Source organism: Podarcis gaigeae, assembly GCF_964106915.1.
Source record: "Podarcis gaigeae genome assembly, chromosome: 18".
Lineage (NCBI taxonomy): Eukaryota > Metazoa > Chordata > Lepidosauria > Squamata > Lacertidae > Podarcis > Podarcis gaigeae.
In genome coordinates, this window is record NC_139696.1 from 4662361 (window position 1) to 4676564 (window position 14204).

Below are 14204 nucleotides of genomic sequence, written 5' to 3' on the forward strand. Positions count from 1 at the left end.
CTGGGTAGATAAGATACCTAAGGCGCAGCCTAGAATAACAGTTCCAGGCAAGTTAAGAAAATAAAAGAATTGAACTGTTTTCTTTAACATGTGGTCTTGCGCATGCTTTATCCTAGCACATGAATTTTTCTTTTCTTTTTTTCTTTCCAAAAATTTTATTGGTTTTCACAATGTTATAAACAAACAAACACACAAGACAAACATAAAAAACATAAATCATAGCCTTATTGAAAATTACAGTTATTAACTTTGTTAAGTGACTTCCTCGCTTCCCCTTGGTTGAATTTCATTGCATGTCCTTTTAACGGTTTTCCAAATCCCAATTTTTATGAAATTTAACTTAAACATTAACATCCTTAAATCTTCACCTTATATAATTAAACGTATTAATTCATCACTTGACATAAATAAAATCCTAAGCCCATTAAGTATCTGCAAGCTATTTCCGGTTCTAGCACATGAATTTTTCTGTATGCTTTTCTTGGTTGGAGAACTGCATTGCAAAATTCGCAAAAGTGCAAATTTTGGAAGGAGGGCTGTGTTTGCGTGTTGTTTTGGAAAAGGGGTCAATTAATAAGAGAGGCTTGCCCTTAAATGAAAAAGGAATCAAAATTCTCTCCCACCCCCCTAATGTCAAGCTAGGGGAGAAGATGATGTTCTTGGCGCAGATGGGCTAATCTGATCGCATTCTGGCAAGGCTATATCAATGTTCACATCTATTTACCTTTCTTCCTCCACCTGTTCTTTTGCAGTCTTAACTCCCCGGCAGGAAGTCCTGTCTCGATACAAAAAGGTCAATTCAGACTACAGCGGGGACAGGTAGGGAGAGAATGTAACCAGACCAAAAAATCACCCGAACAAAACACATACTGGGTGGGCGGGGTTTTTATTTGGGGTGGGGAGAGAGAATAACAGCTGTAAACAGAAAATACATAGATGTGTTTTGGCTGAAACCTTTTTTTTTTTTTTTTGCCCATTGCATCTCATTTACCTCTGGGTGATTTACAGGCCTGTTAAAATTCATGCCAATGTTTTGGACAATGAAATCAATTATAAGTAATAAAAAGGATAAACGATAATACTGTACAGGTAAGTAACCCTCAAACCCAGCATAGACACAGCAGCTAAAATGCATTTGTAGAGCTTGGTGGAAGAATCAAGGAGCAACAGAAAAATATTCCCACTGTAAGAGATTATGGAGTGGACATCAGGCAAGCCTTTATGGGAAGGTTATTGCATAATCAGGGGGCCACCACGAAGAAACACCTGCAGGTCACCAAGTTTTGGTTGTGAAGACTTTGTTCTGTTCAGGGGACAAATTTAAACCTGGTTTCTACGTAACAGAATCAGAGTCGGACAGTTAGGTTTTTCGCCTTAGTTCCCTCTGTAACAACAGCCACATTGAGGGGGAAAATCCTCTTCATAAAGTTAAGGTAAAGGGACCCCTGACCATTAGGTCCAGTCGTGGGCGACTCTGGGGTTGTGGCGCTCATCTCACTTTATTGGCCGAGGGAGCTGGCGTACAGCTTCTAGGTCATGTGGCCAGCAGGACTAAAGCTGCTTCTGGCGAACCAGAGCAGCACATGAAAACACCGTTTACCTTCCCGCCGGAGCAGTACCTATTGATCTACTTGCACTTTGATGTGCTTTCGAACTGCTAGGTTGGCAGGAGCTGGGACTGAGCAATGGGAGCTCAGCCCGTCACGGGGATTCGAACCGCCGACCTTCTGATCGGCAAGTCCTAGGCTCTGTGGTTTAACCCACAGCGCCACCCGTGTCCCTCTGAATACATAGGGCAAGGTAAACTAGTTCCTAGTTGGGGATTTGCCACAAAGTGCCACAAAGACTGCTTTAACTTGCCTTATGCTTCTTGACTTTTGCAGGTGTGGACGGGCTTTTCTTCTTCTTCTTACTAGATTGCTAAACTCCTAATATATTCTCCCCCTAATCCAGACCCACTGCTGCGTGGCCGGTAAAAGCTGCAGCCCTAAAGGTGAAGGCATCGTCAAGGCTGATAGAACTGGCACAGCCCCGGCCTTACCGGTCTGCCTGGGAAATAAACCGTCCCCTATATCCGTTGGTATGTATACCCCTGGCCGGCCTGCTACCTTAACTGTGATTCTAGCATTGCAAGGGGGGGGGGGGTTGGACTAGATACTCCTTTGGGTCCCTTTCCAACTCTACAATTCTATTATTCCTGGCCATGGGGCTCCTGCTTCTGGCATACTTGCTCATGCTTTGGTTCAGTGGTACCGAAGCATTTATTTAGACGAACCACTTGAAAATTGGGGAGGCCTCCAAGGAGACAATTTAATAAAGCCCCTACCAACCTGGTCTTGGCGCTGTTGTATAATGAATTCTCCTTTCCTCCATATGGTATAAAAGTAAAGGTAAAGGGACCCCTGACCATTAGGTCCAGTCGTGACCTATTCTGGGGTTGTGGTGCTCATCTCACTTTATTGGCCGAGGGAGCCGGCATACAGCTTCCAGGTCATGTGGCCAGCAGGACTAAGCCGCTTCTGGCGAACCAGAGCAGAGCACGGAAACACCGTTTACCTTCCCACCGGAGTGGTACCTATTTATCTACTTGCACTTTGACGTGCTTTCGAACTGCTAGGTTGGCAGGAGCTGGGACCGAGCAACGGGAGCTCACCCCGTCATTGCGGGGATTCGAACCGCCAACCTTCTGATCGGCAAGCCCTAGGCTCTGTGGTTTAACCCACAGCGCCACCCGCGTCCCCCATATGGTATAACTTATACTATAAATTGTCATCTGAAGACCTTCATGTGCCCTCACCATGGAAGGTGGCATCAAGAGAGCAGTCCTTTTAAGTGGCGGCTCCCCACTTCTTTCATTTAAAAACCCCTCAAGAGTGGTTTACAAAAAGAATAAAAATTTTGGTAAATAATTCTTGGTATAGGGTGAATTCCCAAAAATTTGGGGTGGTCTCATGCGCAGTCAGGGGTTGCTATGTTCCTGTGGCTGCCATGAAGAAGCTGCCAGAATCTCCAATCCACTTATCAACCAGAGCACAGAGTTCTGCCAGACATTACAGGGTGACCACTGCTCATGCTTTAATATATTATTGGGGGTGCAGGATGTTAGAGCCCCTGGGCAATCTCAAAAAAAGAGCTCAACAACTTGGGGCAGGCATAGGCAAACTCAGCCCTCCAGATGTTTTGGGACTACAACTCCCATCATCCCTAGCTACCAGGACCAGTCGTCAGGGATGATGGGAGTTGTAGTTCCAAAACATCTGGAGGGCAGGGTTTACCTATGCCTGACTTGGGGCAATCTTGGGGGGTTGCTATATCAAAGCCGTTCTGTTTGAGGTCTAAAAGGTTGGGTTCTTTATTTTGGGTTCAAAACAAATAGGGCTGTCTTGTACATGGAGGGCGTCTTATACACAGAAAAATATGGTAAAGGTAAAGGGACCCCTGACCATTAGGTCCAGTCGTGAACGACTCTGGGGTTGCAGTGCTCATCCTGCTTTATTGGCCGAGGGAGCCGGCGTACAGCTTCCAGGTCATGTGGCCAGCAGGACTAAGCCGCTTCTGGCAAACCAGAGCAGCGCACGGAAACACCGTTTACCTTCCTGCCGGAGTGGTACCTATTTATCTACTTGCACTTTGTGCTTTCAAACTGCTAGGTGGGCAGGAGCAGGGACCAAGCAATGAGAGCTCACCCCGTCGCGGGGATTTGAACCACTGACCTTCTGATTGGCAAGCCCTAGGCTCTGTGGTTTAACCCACAGCATCACCCGCATCCCCCAAAATACGGTAAAGGTAAAGGGGCCCGACCATTAGGTCCAGTCGCGGCCGACTCTGGGGTTGCGGCGCTCATCTCGCTTTATTGGCCGAGGGAGCTGGCGTACAGCTTCTGGGTCATGTGGCCAGCATGACTAAGCCGCTTCTGGCAAACCAGAGCAGTGCACGGAAACGCTGTTTACCTTCCCGCCGGAGCGGTACCTATTTATGGTAGGTGGCTTTAAATGGGGATTTGGCAAGTTTATGGAGCTGAGTTGGCTCTGCCTCCACAGTTGGAATACCTCAGGCTGGACACAGTGATAACGGGACGCTGGAATTGATGGGTTATTGGCCTGATCCAGTCAGCTCTTCCTCTGTCCTTTGTCTCTCGTCTTCAGGTGAGCAAAGGAGCACTGGCCGCTGTTCCCACGCAAAGGATAATTGCTCTAGCCATACCACGGACTCTGCCCTCCGTCCCAAAGAGTAAGAGATACATTTCCACCTTCCTGCTAATGACGACGATAAGTTAGTCTCCAGACAAGTCTAGCTGCGGCTCCTCTGGGATACGTAAGCGGGTGGGGAGGCTGTGCCACCCTGACGCTCACTTAAACAATAAACCTTCCCATTTTTAGAAGATGAGGAACATGGGAATATTGCTGTACAAACACAGGTGCCTAAGTGCATTGGTAGCAGGGCTCCCACCGGCTTCCGAGATCCCCCTTCTGACAGCCGAGCGGTGCGGGAACGGCTACCTGCACACCCCCTGCCCTGAGAGAAAAGCCGTCGGCAGTCGGATTGCAGATGCCAACTTGGAAGACTTTTGTTTCTGCTTGGGGGGGGGGGACCTCCCACCTAACTTTTCAAACTACTTGCCTTGCATCTCATCCTCAGCTGTAAGGCACACACCTGAGTACAGTAGTACCTCGGGTTAAGTACTTAATTCGTTCCGGAGGTCCATTCTTAACCTGAAACTGTTCTTAACCTGAAGCACCACCTTAGCTAATGGGGCCTCCTGCTGCTGCTGTGCTGCCGAAGCACAATTTCTGTTCTCATCCTGAAGCAAAGTTCTTAACCTGAAGCACTATTTCTGGGTTAGCAGAATTTAGCCATTGTTGCTTCTGTTTTGGTTCACTCCTACAGAGCCACATAGAAAACTAATCCACCATCCTGCTGGTGCGGCAAAGTATGATGAGCTCTCCAAACCCAAAATCTACACCTTTGACAAACGTGATCCACTCCAGGTTTCCAAGGCGGCTCTCCAATACGTTCCTTCTCCTCGCATTCTCGAAATTAGCCGCCCGGTGAGGATAAGAGGCAAAGTGGCTTGAGTTATGTAAACGCTACTCTTCCTCGATTTCAAATTAAAGGATCCCAGACCTCTCGGACCTGGAAAAGAAGCCATGATGCATTTCGTTTATTTGGTTGTGGGACTTTTCGTTTATTTGGTTGTGGCCTGCTGCATCTCTGGCCTGCAGGGAACAGGTTTCATCAAAGGATGGGCTGCCGTGGCTCCGAGTTAATGCATCTTGTGACAGCAGCGCTGCCCCACTTGCCCTCCAATACCAGCTGTGAGATTTTATAGTAGCATATAATTTTGCCTCGTCTGCCCCAGGTACTACTCTTGTCATTTCGCACTTCTGTTGGTGTCTGGCCACGTCTCTTGGGACCAGGCAGTGGGATTCAGGACAAAGCCCTCCTCGTCTGCACATGTGTACACCTTGTGGTCAAGGTCATTGGGGAGCAAGCAGCAGTACAGCCCTTCTAGGCTCCACCACAGTTCCATCATTTAAGTACACTGAGCCTCTTGGGCTTGCTGATCAGGTCAGCGGTTTGAATCCCCGCGACGGGGTGAGCTCCCGTTGCTCTGTCCCAGCTCCTGCCAACCTAGCAGTTCGAAAGCACGCCAGCGCAAGTAGATAAATAGGTACTGCTACAGAGGGAAGCTAAATGGCATTTCCATGCACTCTGGTTTTCTTCACGGTGTCCTGTTATGCCAGAAGTGGTTTAGTCCTGCTGCCAACATGACCCAGAAAGCCGTCTGTGGACAAACACCAGCTCCCTTGGCCTGAAAGCGAAGAGTGCCGCAACCCCATATTTGCCTTTCACTGGATTTAACTGTCCAGGGTCCATTACCTTTTCCTTATATAATGACCCCGTCAGGTCAGATCCTGGCTTTGATCTGTGCATCTCCCTAGATCTGCCTCCATGTCATAAGAACATGGGCAAGTATACGTGGGCAACTAAGAAAAATCTGAAGTCTGGCCCAGAACCTGTTCAAAAGTGGCCACTGGACCTTGGAATCTAAATCCTTGCATGTTGCATTACCGATCGATTCTCGTCCTGCCCAAAGTGAATCAAGCAAACAGTTTCCACCCCATCCCCGTCCTATAATATGCATTTTTCAGAATTTGGAAATCTGATTCACCCATTTCTCCTTGAGCCTCGTTTTCTCTAGGCTAAATGTATCTGGTTCTTTAAGGAACTCCCCTTGCTATGGTTTACTTCATACAGATGTTTTACTGCTGTCCTCTTGCTTGAATCACAGCCCAATAGATTCCACTGCTAAGCACCGTGCTCAAGGTGTTGAGAAGCGATACACATCTATGTTTACTTATTATTTATTCTGTTTGCTTTGAGTTGTATCCAACTAAGTTATGCGCGGGGTAAACTCACTGAAAATAATGCAATCTTTTAGCGGGAGATAATACTAACTTGTGGGACATGGGTGGCACTGTGGGTTAAACCACAGAGCCTAAGACTTGCCGATCAGAAGGTCGGCGGTTCAAATCCCTGTGGCGGGGTGAGCTCCTGTTGCTTGGTCCCTGCTCCTGCCAACCTAGCAGTTCGAAAGCATATCAAAGTGCAAGTAGATAAATAGGTACTGCTCTGGCGGGAAGGTAAACGGCTTTTCCATGCGCTGCTCTGGTTCGCCAGAAGCAGCTTAGTCCTGCTGGCCACATGACCCGGAAGCTGTATGCCGGCTCCCTTGGCCAGTAAAGCGAGATGAGTGCCGCAACCCCAGAGTCGGCCACGACTGGACCTAATGGTCAGGGGTCCCTTTACCTCTACCTTAATACTAACTTACAGTTCAAACCTCTAACAATTTCTCTTTTAGTAGTGGCCAGGCTCATAATAACCAAAGGTAGTGGATGAATTTGGAAGGTGTTTTTCTTTGGCAAACCAGTACGAGAAAATTATGTTCACAAAATAGCACTTGTGGGGGGGAAATTGAATTAACAAAATAAAATCAGCAAAACGTTTGAAGCATAAAGACGCTTTTGCAATTGTCTGGTACAGCTTTGTTATGGGCATGGCTAAAAGTGAAGAGAGGGCTACCCACACAGTATAAAGCTTTTTGGTTAATACAAACTGCACAAACTTCTCGTTGTCTGGGATAGGAACTTTCTGTGGTTTGGGGATGTTATTCTGGATGTGTTGTCTAAACTCCTATCTTCTGGGTTAGGGTGGGATACTTTATGTGTGTAGGATGTTGATAGATGTTGTGATCTAATTTTAAAAAGAAATTAACGGACCTAGGTTAGTGATGCTTATTATTTCTAATGGGTCTACTCAGAATGGGGCCGACACATGCTATAACCTTGTGTCTCCAGCATCTGGTTTTTGATGGCTCACATTTGACGTACAAAAGTCGTCACTGGATTTTACATGCGTGTTTCTTTCCAAGGGGATGCGGGTGGCGCTGTGGGTTAAACCAAAGAGTCTAGGACTTGCCGATCAGAAGGTTGGCGGTTCGAATCCCTGCGACGGAGTGAGCTCCCTGCTCCTGCCAACCTAGCAGTTCGAAAGCACGTCAAAGTGCAAGTAGATAAATAGGTACCGCTCTGGCGGGATGGTAAACAGTGTTTCCATGTGCTGCTCTGGTTCGCCAGAAGTGGCTTAGTCCTGCTGGCCACATAACCTGGAAGCTGTACGCCGGCTCCCTCGGCCAGTAAAGCGAGATGAGCGCCGCAACCCCAGAGTCGGCCACAACTGGACCTAATGGTCAGGGGTCCATTTACCTTTTTTTCTTTCCAAGCTGTCAATATGCTTCCTGAATGATGGGGCTCAATGCCAAACACAAGGGTATCCTGCAGACAAGGCACATATATTAAGTGCTTCTGAGCATGTGTAAAGTACCATCTTCTCACTCACAAAAACAACCACATCGGTTTCCAAATGACTTGGATTAGACAGAAGAGGTCTGAACTCCCGTCTTTTGTTTTAATGAAATGAGAACTGCCTATCACTGCCTCAGACACCTCTCTTATTTCTATTTCCACATTATTTGGCTTCGCCTCTCACCTTTTACTTTCCCCTCATCTCTTAGAACTCTAGCTCTTCATCATAATGGGTTCTATTCCAAGTTATCCATCCATTTCAAAAGGTCTACTCTGCACAGGACTAGCATTTGATAAAACCCGATGTTTCAGGACATAGTCTGAAGTCACCGGAGGAAATTTTCCTGAAGCTAAACAGGACTGGAGTCTAGCAAGTCCACACAAGAGACCGATTACGTGCCCTCAGTTCCACGATGGAAGAATCTTGCCATTTTTCTCTGGTAGGAACTTTATCTTCTTTCCATCTCTGGGCCAGTAACATCCACGCAGCTGTGGTCGCATCCATAGTCATTTCTGCTCCCTTGGGATTTCGGCACCTGAGTTCTGTATCATGTAAAGAAGTATTTTTTATCTCTTGACCCCTTCGAAAAGCCACGCCTGTGGTCCAATCCAGTCTTTATTACGGTCCAGAGACCCAACAAATTGTTACAAAATTCATACAGCCTACTTCCAGGTTAAATAAGCATTTTGTTCGAAAGATAGGGATCATTGGTTCTTGCAACCACTGATAAAAACTTTGCCATTGAAAGAGCCAGCTGTGTTTAAAAGGCCGCCACGGCATCATGTGGCAGAGAGTCCCACAGGTGTATCAGTAAGAGCTGCACCTGTCGGCTTTTCTCAGTTTAATGGGTTAATCAGTAAGAGTCCAAATTGGAGGGATTAGTTGCCAGTTTGAAACCAGAAAGCTAATACTACTACTACTACTACTAATAATAATAATAATAGATTATTTATACCCTGACCACCTGGCTGGGTTTCCCCAGCCACTCTGGGCGGCTTCCAACAAACCACTAAAATACAATAACCTATTAAACATTAAAAGCTTCCCTAAACAGAGCTGCCTTCAGATGTCTTCTAAAAGTTTGGTAGTTGTTTTTTTCTTTGACATCTGGAGGGAGGGTGTTCCACAGGGAGGGCACCACCACCGAGAAGGCCCTCTGCCTGGTTCCCTGTAACCTCACTTCTCACAGGGAGGGAACCGCCAGAAGGCCCTCGGAGCTGGACCTCAGTGTGTGGGCAAAACAATGGGGGTGGAGACGCTCCTTCCGGGATACTGGGCCGTTTAGGGCTTGGAAGGTCAGCACCAACACTTTGAATTGTGCTTGGAAACGTCCTGGGAGCCAATGTAGGTCTTTCATATGGTCCCGGCGGCCACTCCCAGTCACCAGTCTAGCTGCCGCATTCTGGATTAGTTGCAGTTTCCGGGTCACCTTCAAAGGGAGCCCCACGTAGAGCGCATTGCAGTAGTCCAAGCGGGAGATAACCAGAGCATGCACCACTTTGGCCAGACAGTCTGCAGGCAGATAGGGTCTCATCCTGCGTACCAGAGGGAGCTGGCCTGGACACAGAATTGACCTGTGCCTCCATGGACAACTGAGAGTCCGGAATGACTCCCAGGCTGCACACCTGGTCCTTCAGGGGCACAGTCACCCCATTCAGGACAGGGGAGTCCACCACACCCGCCCGCCCTTCTGTCTTGTCAGGATTCAACCTCAATCTGTTAGCCGCCATCCATCCTCCAACCGCCTTCTTGTGCAGAGATTTGGCCTGGACACAGAATTGACCTGCAGCTCCATGGACAGCTGAGAGTCCGGAATGACTCCCAGGCTGCGCACCTGGGGCACAGTCACCCCATTCAGGACCAGGGAGTCCTCCCCACCTGCCCGCTTAGTCCTGCTTAGAGTCTGTTCATTTTTTAGTCTGCTTTGGAGTGAGCAAGAGGCTGTCTCTGCCCTAGACATTTAAAGCAGCAACATTTCCCCTTTTGCCCCACCTCACATTTTACCTCTGCCTCCCCACTTTTCTCACATTCTCACTTTCCCCCTCCCACCCCACGTTTTACCTCAGTTCTCCCCATATTTGCCCCTTCATTTCCCCTTCCACCCTCCCTCGCATTTTACTTCAGTCTCCCCACTTTCCCCCCTCTCCCCCCCACGTTTTACCTCAGTCCCCCCCCACACCCACCTCTCCGCTTCCCCTTTCACCCCACCTTGCATTTCACTTGTCTCCCCACTTTTCCCTCTCATCCCCCCATTTACCTTCAGTTCTCCCCATATTTACCCCTTCATTTCCCCTTTCCCCCCACCTCGCATTTTACCTTAGTCTCCCCACTTTTCCCTCACATCCCCACTTTCCCCCCACGTTTTACCTCAGTTCTCCCCACCCCCACCCCCTTCGCTTCCCCTTTCACCCTACCTCACATTTCACTTCAGTCTCCCCACTTTTCCCTCACATTCCCCCTGCTCCCCCATTTTACCTCAGTTCTCCCCATAGTTACCCCTTCATTTCCCCTTCTGCCCTCCTTCGCGTTTTACCTCAGACTCCCCACTTTTCCCTCACATCCCCACTTTCCCCCCTCCCCCCCAACGTTTTACCTCCGTTCTCCCCATATTTACCCCTTTGCTTTCCCTTTCACCCCATCTCGCATTTCAGCCTCCCCACTTTCCCCTTTCATCCCCACTCCCCCCCCCCCGACGTTTCATCTCAGTCCTCCCCACTTTTCCCTCTCATCCCCACTTTTTACCTCCGTTCTCCCCATAGTTACCCCTTCATTTCCCTTTTCACCCCACCTCGCATTTCACCCACTTGTCTCTCATCCCCACTCCCCCCCATTTTACCTCAACCCCCCCCACCCCCTTGGCTTCCCCTTTCCCCTCAGCCTCCCCACTTTCCCCTCACATTCCCATTTCCCCCCATCCCCAATTTTACCTCAGTTCTCCCCATATTTCCCCTTCCACCCCACCTCGCATTTCACCTCAGCCTCCCCACTTTCCCCTCACATTCCCATTTCCCCCCATCCCCTATTTTACCTCAGTTCTCCCCATATTTCCCCTTCCACCCCACCTCGCATTTCCCCTCAGCCTACCCACTTTCCCCTCACATTCCCATTTCCCGCCTACCCCCCCCCCATTTTACCTCAACCCCCTTGGCTTCCCCTTTCCCCTCAGCCTCCCCACTTTCCCCTCACATTCCCATTTCCCCCCATCCCCTATTTTACCTCAGTTCTCCCCATATTTCCCCTTCCACCCCACCTCGCATTTCACCTCAGCCTCCCCACTTTCCCCTCACATTCCCATTTCCCCCCATCCCCTATTTTACCTCAGTTCTCCCCATATTTCCCCTTCCACCCCACCTCGCATTTCCCCTCAGCCTACCCACTTTCCCCTCACATTCCCATTTCCCGCCTACCCCCCCCCCCATTTTACCTCAACCCCCTTGGCTTCCCCTTTCCCCTCAGCCTCCCCACTTTCCCCTCACATTCCCATTTCCCCCCATCCCCTATTTTACCTCAGTTCTCCCCATATTTAACCCTTCGCTTCCCTTTTCACCCCACCTCGCATTTCACCTCAGCCTCCCCACTTTCCCCTCACATCCCCACTTCCCCCCCCCACGTCCACCCCCTTCACCCCTTTTCACCCCCCCTCCTTCCCCCTCCTCCGCTCCTACCTGCCTCCTCCCTCACCTGCCTCGCGCCTTCCCCTCCCTCCTCCCCCCCCAGAATCTACCCCCCTCCTCCCTTCCCTCTTGCCTCCTCCCCCCTCCCCCTTCCATCTCCTGCGCGTAGGAGCCAATCAGCGGGCGGCTCCACATCCGGGGTTCTCCCCCCCCCTCGGCCGTTCGCACTCTCGGCTATGGCGGAGGTGAGTGTGTGTTTGAGTGTCAAGCGCGGGGGGGGGGCGAGGGAAAAGTCGGGTCTCTCCTCCATCCCCCTCCCCACCCCAAAAAGGGAGAGGGGGCACCGAGGTGGGGGGTGGGGTGGGCATTGCATTTGTTTGGGGGGGGGGCTGCTTGTGGGGTGTGTGTGTGTGTGTGTGTTTTGGGGGGGTCTTCCAGGTAGGCAGGTGAAGCCGTGCCTCTTATTTTTTTGGGGGGGTTGACTTTTGAGGGGGGGTCAGCACTGGGTTTAATGGGGTGCAGGGGCGAGGATGGAGCAGTTGTGACTTTTCTGGGGCTGGATTTGGCAGCTGGAGTTTTTTTTTTGGGGGGTGGGGGGTCGGGTGGGGGTCCAACCCACACTTTTAGGGGCCCCAACCCACACTTAGGGGGCCCAGGAGGGTCGACGTGACAAGTTTGGGGCTCCCAGGGGGTCTTTCTGGGGCGCTGCAACGATTTGGGGGTGCAGCCCCCAGCTATGAGAAATCAGGAATGTGGTTTTTTGGGGGGGGAGGTCTCAGTAAAAACTTTGGGGTGCAGGAATAGGGGGTAGGCTTTTCTTGGGGGCAACAAAAACTTTGGGGTTCTGCTAGTTGTGAAGTGGCTGGACTTTTTGTGGGGGTTCGGTTTTGGGGTGCTGTTGGGCCGGGGATACGTTTATGGGGGCAGCGATGGCTTAGGGGGCAGCTGACGGCTACGGAGACAATTCGGGTTTTGGGGAGAAGCCTAGCAAATATTTAGGGGTTCAGAGAAGTGTGTTTTTATGAGTGGTGCCTGCGGAACTTTGCATTGGATTTTTTTGGGGGGGTTAAGCAGTGGCTGTGTAGCAGCAGCTGGAATTTTGTGGGGTGCATGCAGCTTATACCTGTAAGGACTTGGGTTTGCAGAGGGGTCTTTTGGGGGGGCAGTCTGCTAGGCCACAGGGGAGGTTGCTGGTGGAGACGGTGCAATTTTGGGGGTTGCGTAGAGCCAGCTTTTGGGGTTGCACAGGAGAGCAACGAAAACAGCTGGAGTTCTGGAGGGAACAAATTTGGGGTCTTTCGGGGCCAGCTGAGACTTCGAGGGTCGCACTGCAGCACTTGTGGGGTCAAGTTCTTGCGACTTGAGAGGAGTTTCAAGGGGTGTGGCTGGACCGAGGTTGTGAGTTCGAATTGCCATGCTTTTTTTGGGGGGGGGATGAGGAACTAACGGGAACAACCCTGAAAAAAGCCATACAGGGGAGGGGTGCAATTAAGAGTATCTGGCAGTGGATTCTGCAAGAGGCATGATTGACTTTTTATAGAAAAGGGCAAATTTGGGAGTGTTGATGGTGGAGAATATTTTGCTGCTTTGGGGGCTAGGGGGTGGTGCAACAGAGGCTGGAATTGGGGGGCAGAAAGCGATCGGTGTGGGAAGTGGTAGAGGCATACCTGAGGCTAAGGAGGCAGCAGGCAACATCCCATGAGTGATATAAAAGGTAAAGGGACCCCTGACCATTAGGTGCAGTCGTGACCCACTCTGGGGTTGCGGCGCTCATCTCACTTTACTGGTCGAGGGAGCCGGGGTACAGCTTCCGGGTCATGTGGCCAGCAGGACTAAGCCGCTTCTGGCGAACCAGAGCAGCGCACGGAAATGCCGTTTACCTTCCCGCCGGAGTGGTACCTATTTATCTACTTGCACTTTGCTGTGCTTTCGAACTGCTAGGTTGGCAGGAGCAGGGACCGAGCAACGGGAGCTCACCCCGTCGTGGGGATTCGAACCGCCGACCTTCTGATGGGCAAGCCCTAAGCTCTGTGGTTTAACCCAGAGCGCCACCCTCAAGAGTGATTTAAGGCCCGTTAAATGTGCATATATATCACATCCCACCCCAAAACCCCCAAAACACCCCAAAGTGACTTATCGAGCAAGGTGCAATGAAACAAATGTTGTGATGGCTGGTGACACTTGGGGTCTGAACCCTAATGCAACTAGGTCTACGAAGAATTAAGGGTGGTGTTAAACTGTAGGTGCTTTCGAAGGGTCTAGCCAAATTGTTTGGGACCCCTTGCTGGAAGCTGCTGCTGGTGGGTCATGTTTTGGGGGGCCTGCCTTGATGGTTGCAGGGGTTTGTGGGGGGGGGGGTACAGTTGGAGGCCGAGATCGTATGGGAATATGACTGAGAAGCGATGATTAGAAAATGGTAGAGGAATTTCTTTTTTTGTTTGGTAAGGGTCTCACCAGAAACAGAAAATAGGTGATAATGGAGGAAGTCAGATGGGCGGCATGTAAAGATTATTAAGTCGTACAATCACGTTGGATTGTGAGCGTTTGCCGACGTTGGCTTCTGTGCCCTGTACATTCACTCTCCCCTAAGTTTTTTTGGGGTGTGCAGAACGCAGATGTAAACACAGGGGTCGCGTTGGTTCTTGAAAATGGACTCTGCCCATGCTTCGGATTTGGGTGCCAAATTGCACCATTGGTGTCATGTGCTTCCCCTGGAAAACACAG

General features: G+C 50.1%; 2 protein-coding genes across 3 annotated transcripts in view; both read left to right on the forward strand.

Moving 5' to 3' along the window:
* Positions 1-492: 492 nt before the first annotated feature.
* On the forward strand, positions 493-5144 carry SPMAP2 (sperm microtubule associated protein 2). Its single transcript, XM_083720814.1, has 4 exons — positions 493-819; positions 1954-2080; positions 4146-4230; positions 4888-5144. The coding sequence occupies exons 1-4, from the start codon at positions 707-709 to the stop codon at positions 5073-5075; spliced, it is 513 nt and encodes a 170-aa protein (XP_083576940.1). The 5' UTR covers positions 493-706; the 3' UTR covers positions 5076-5144.
* A 6512-nt stretch (positions 5145-11656) lies between these two features.
* The window catches only part of MIER2 (MIER family member 2), a 31114-nt gene continuing 28566 nt past the window's right edge, over positions 11657-14204 (forward strand). Inside the window, exon 1 of one of the 2 annotated variants that reach the window (XM_083720485.1) lies at positions 11657-11725. In XM_083720485.1, coding sequence (XP_083576611.1) covers positions 11717-11725 — 9 coding nt within the window. In that variant the 5' untranslated portion in view covers positions 11657-11716. The remainder of the gene's footprint in view (positions 11726-14204) is intronic. The other variant, XM_083720484.1, reaches the window with a different exon arrangement.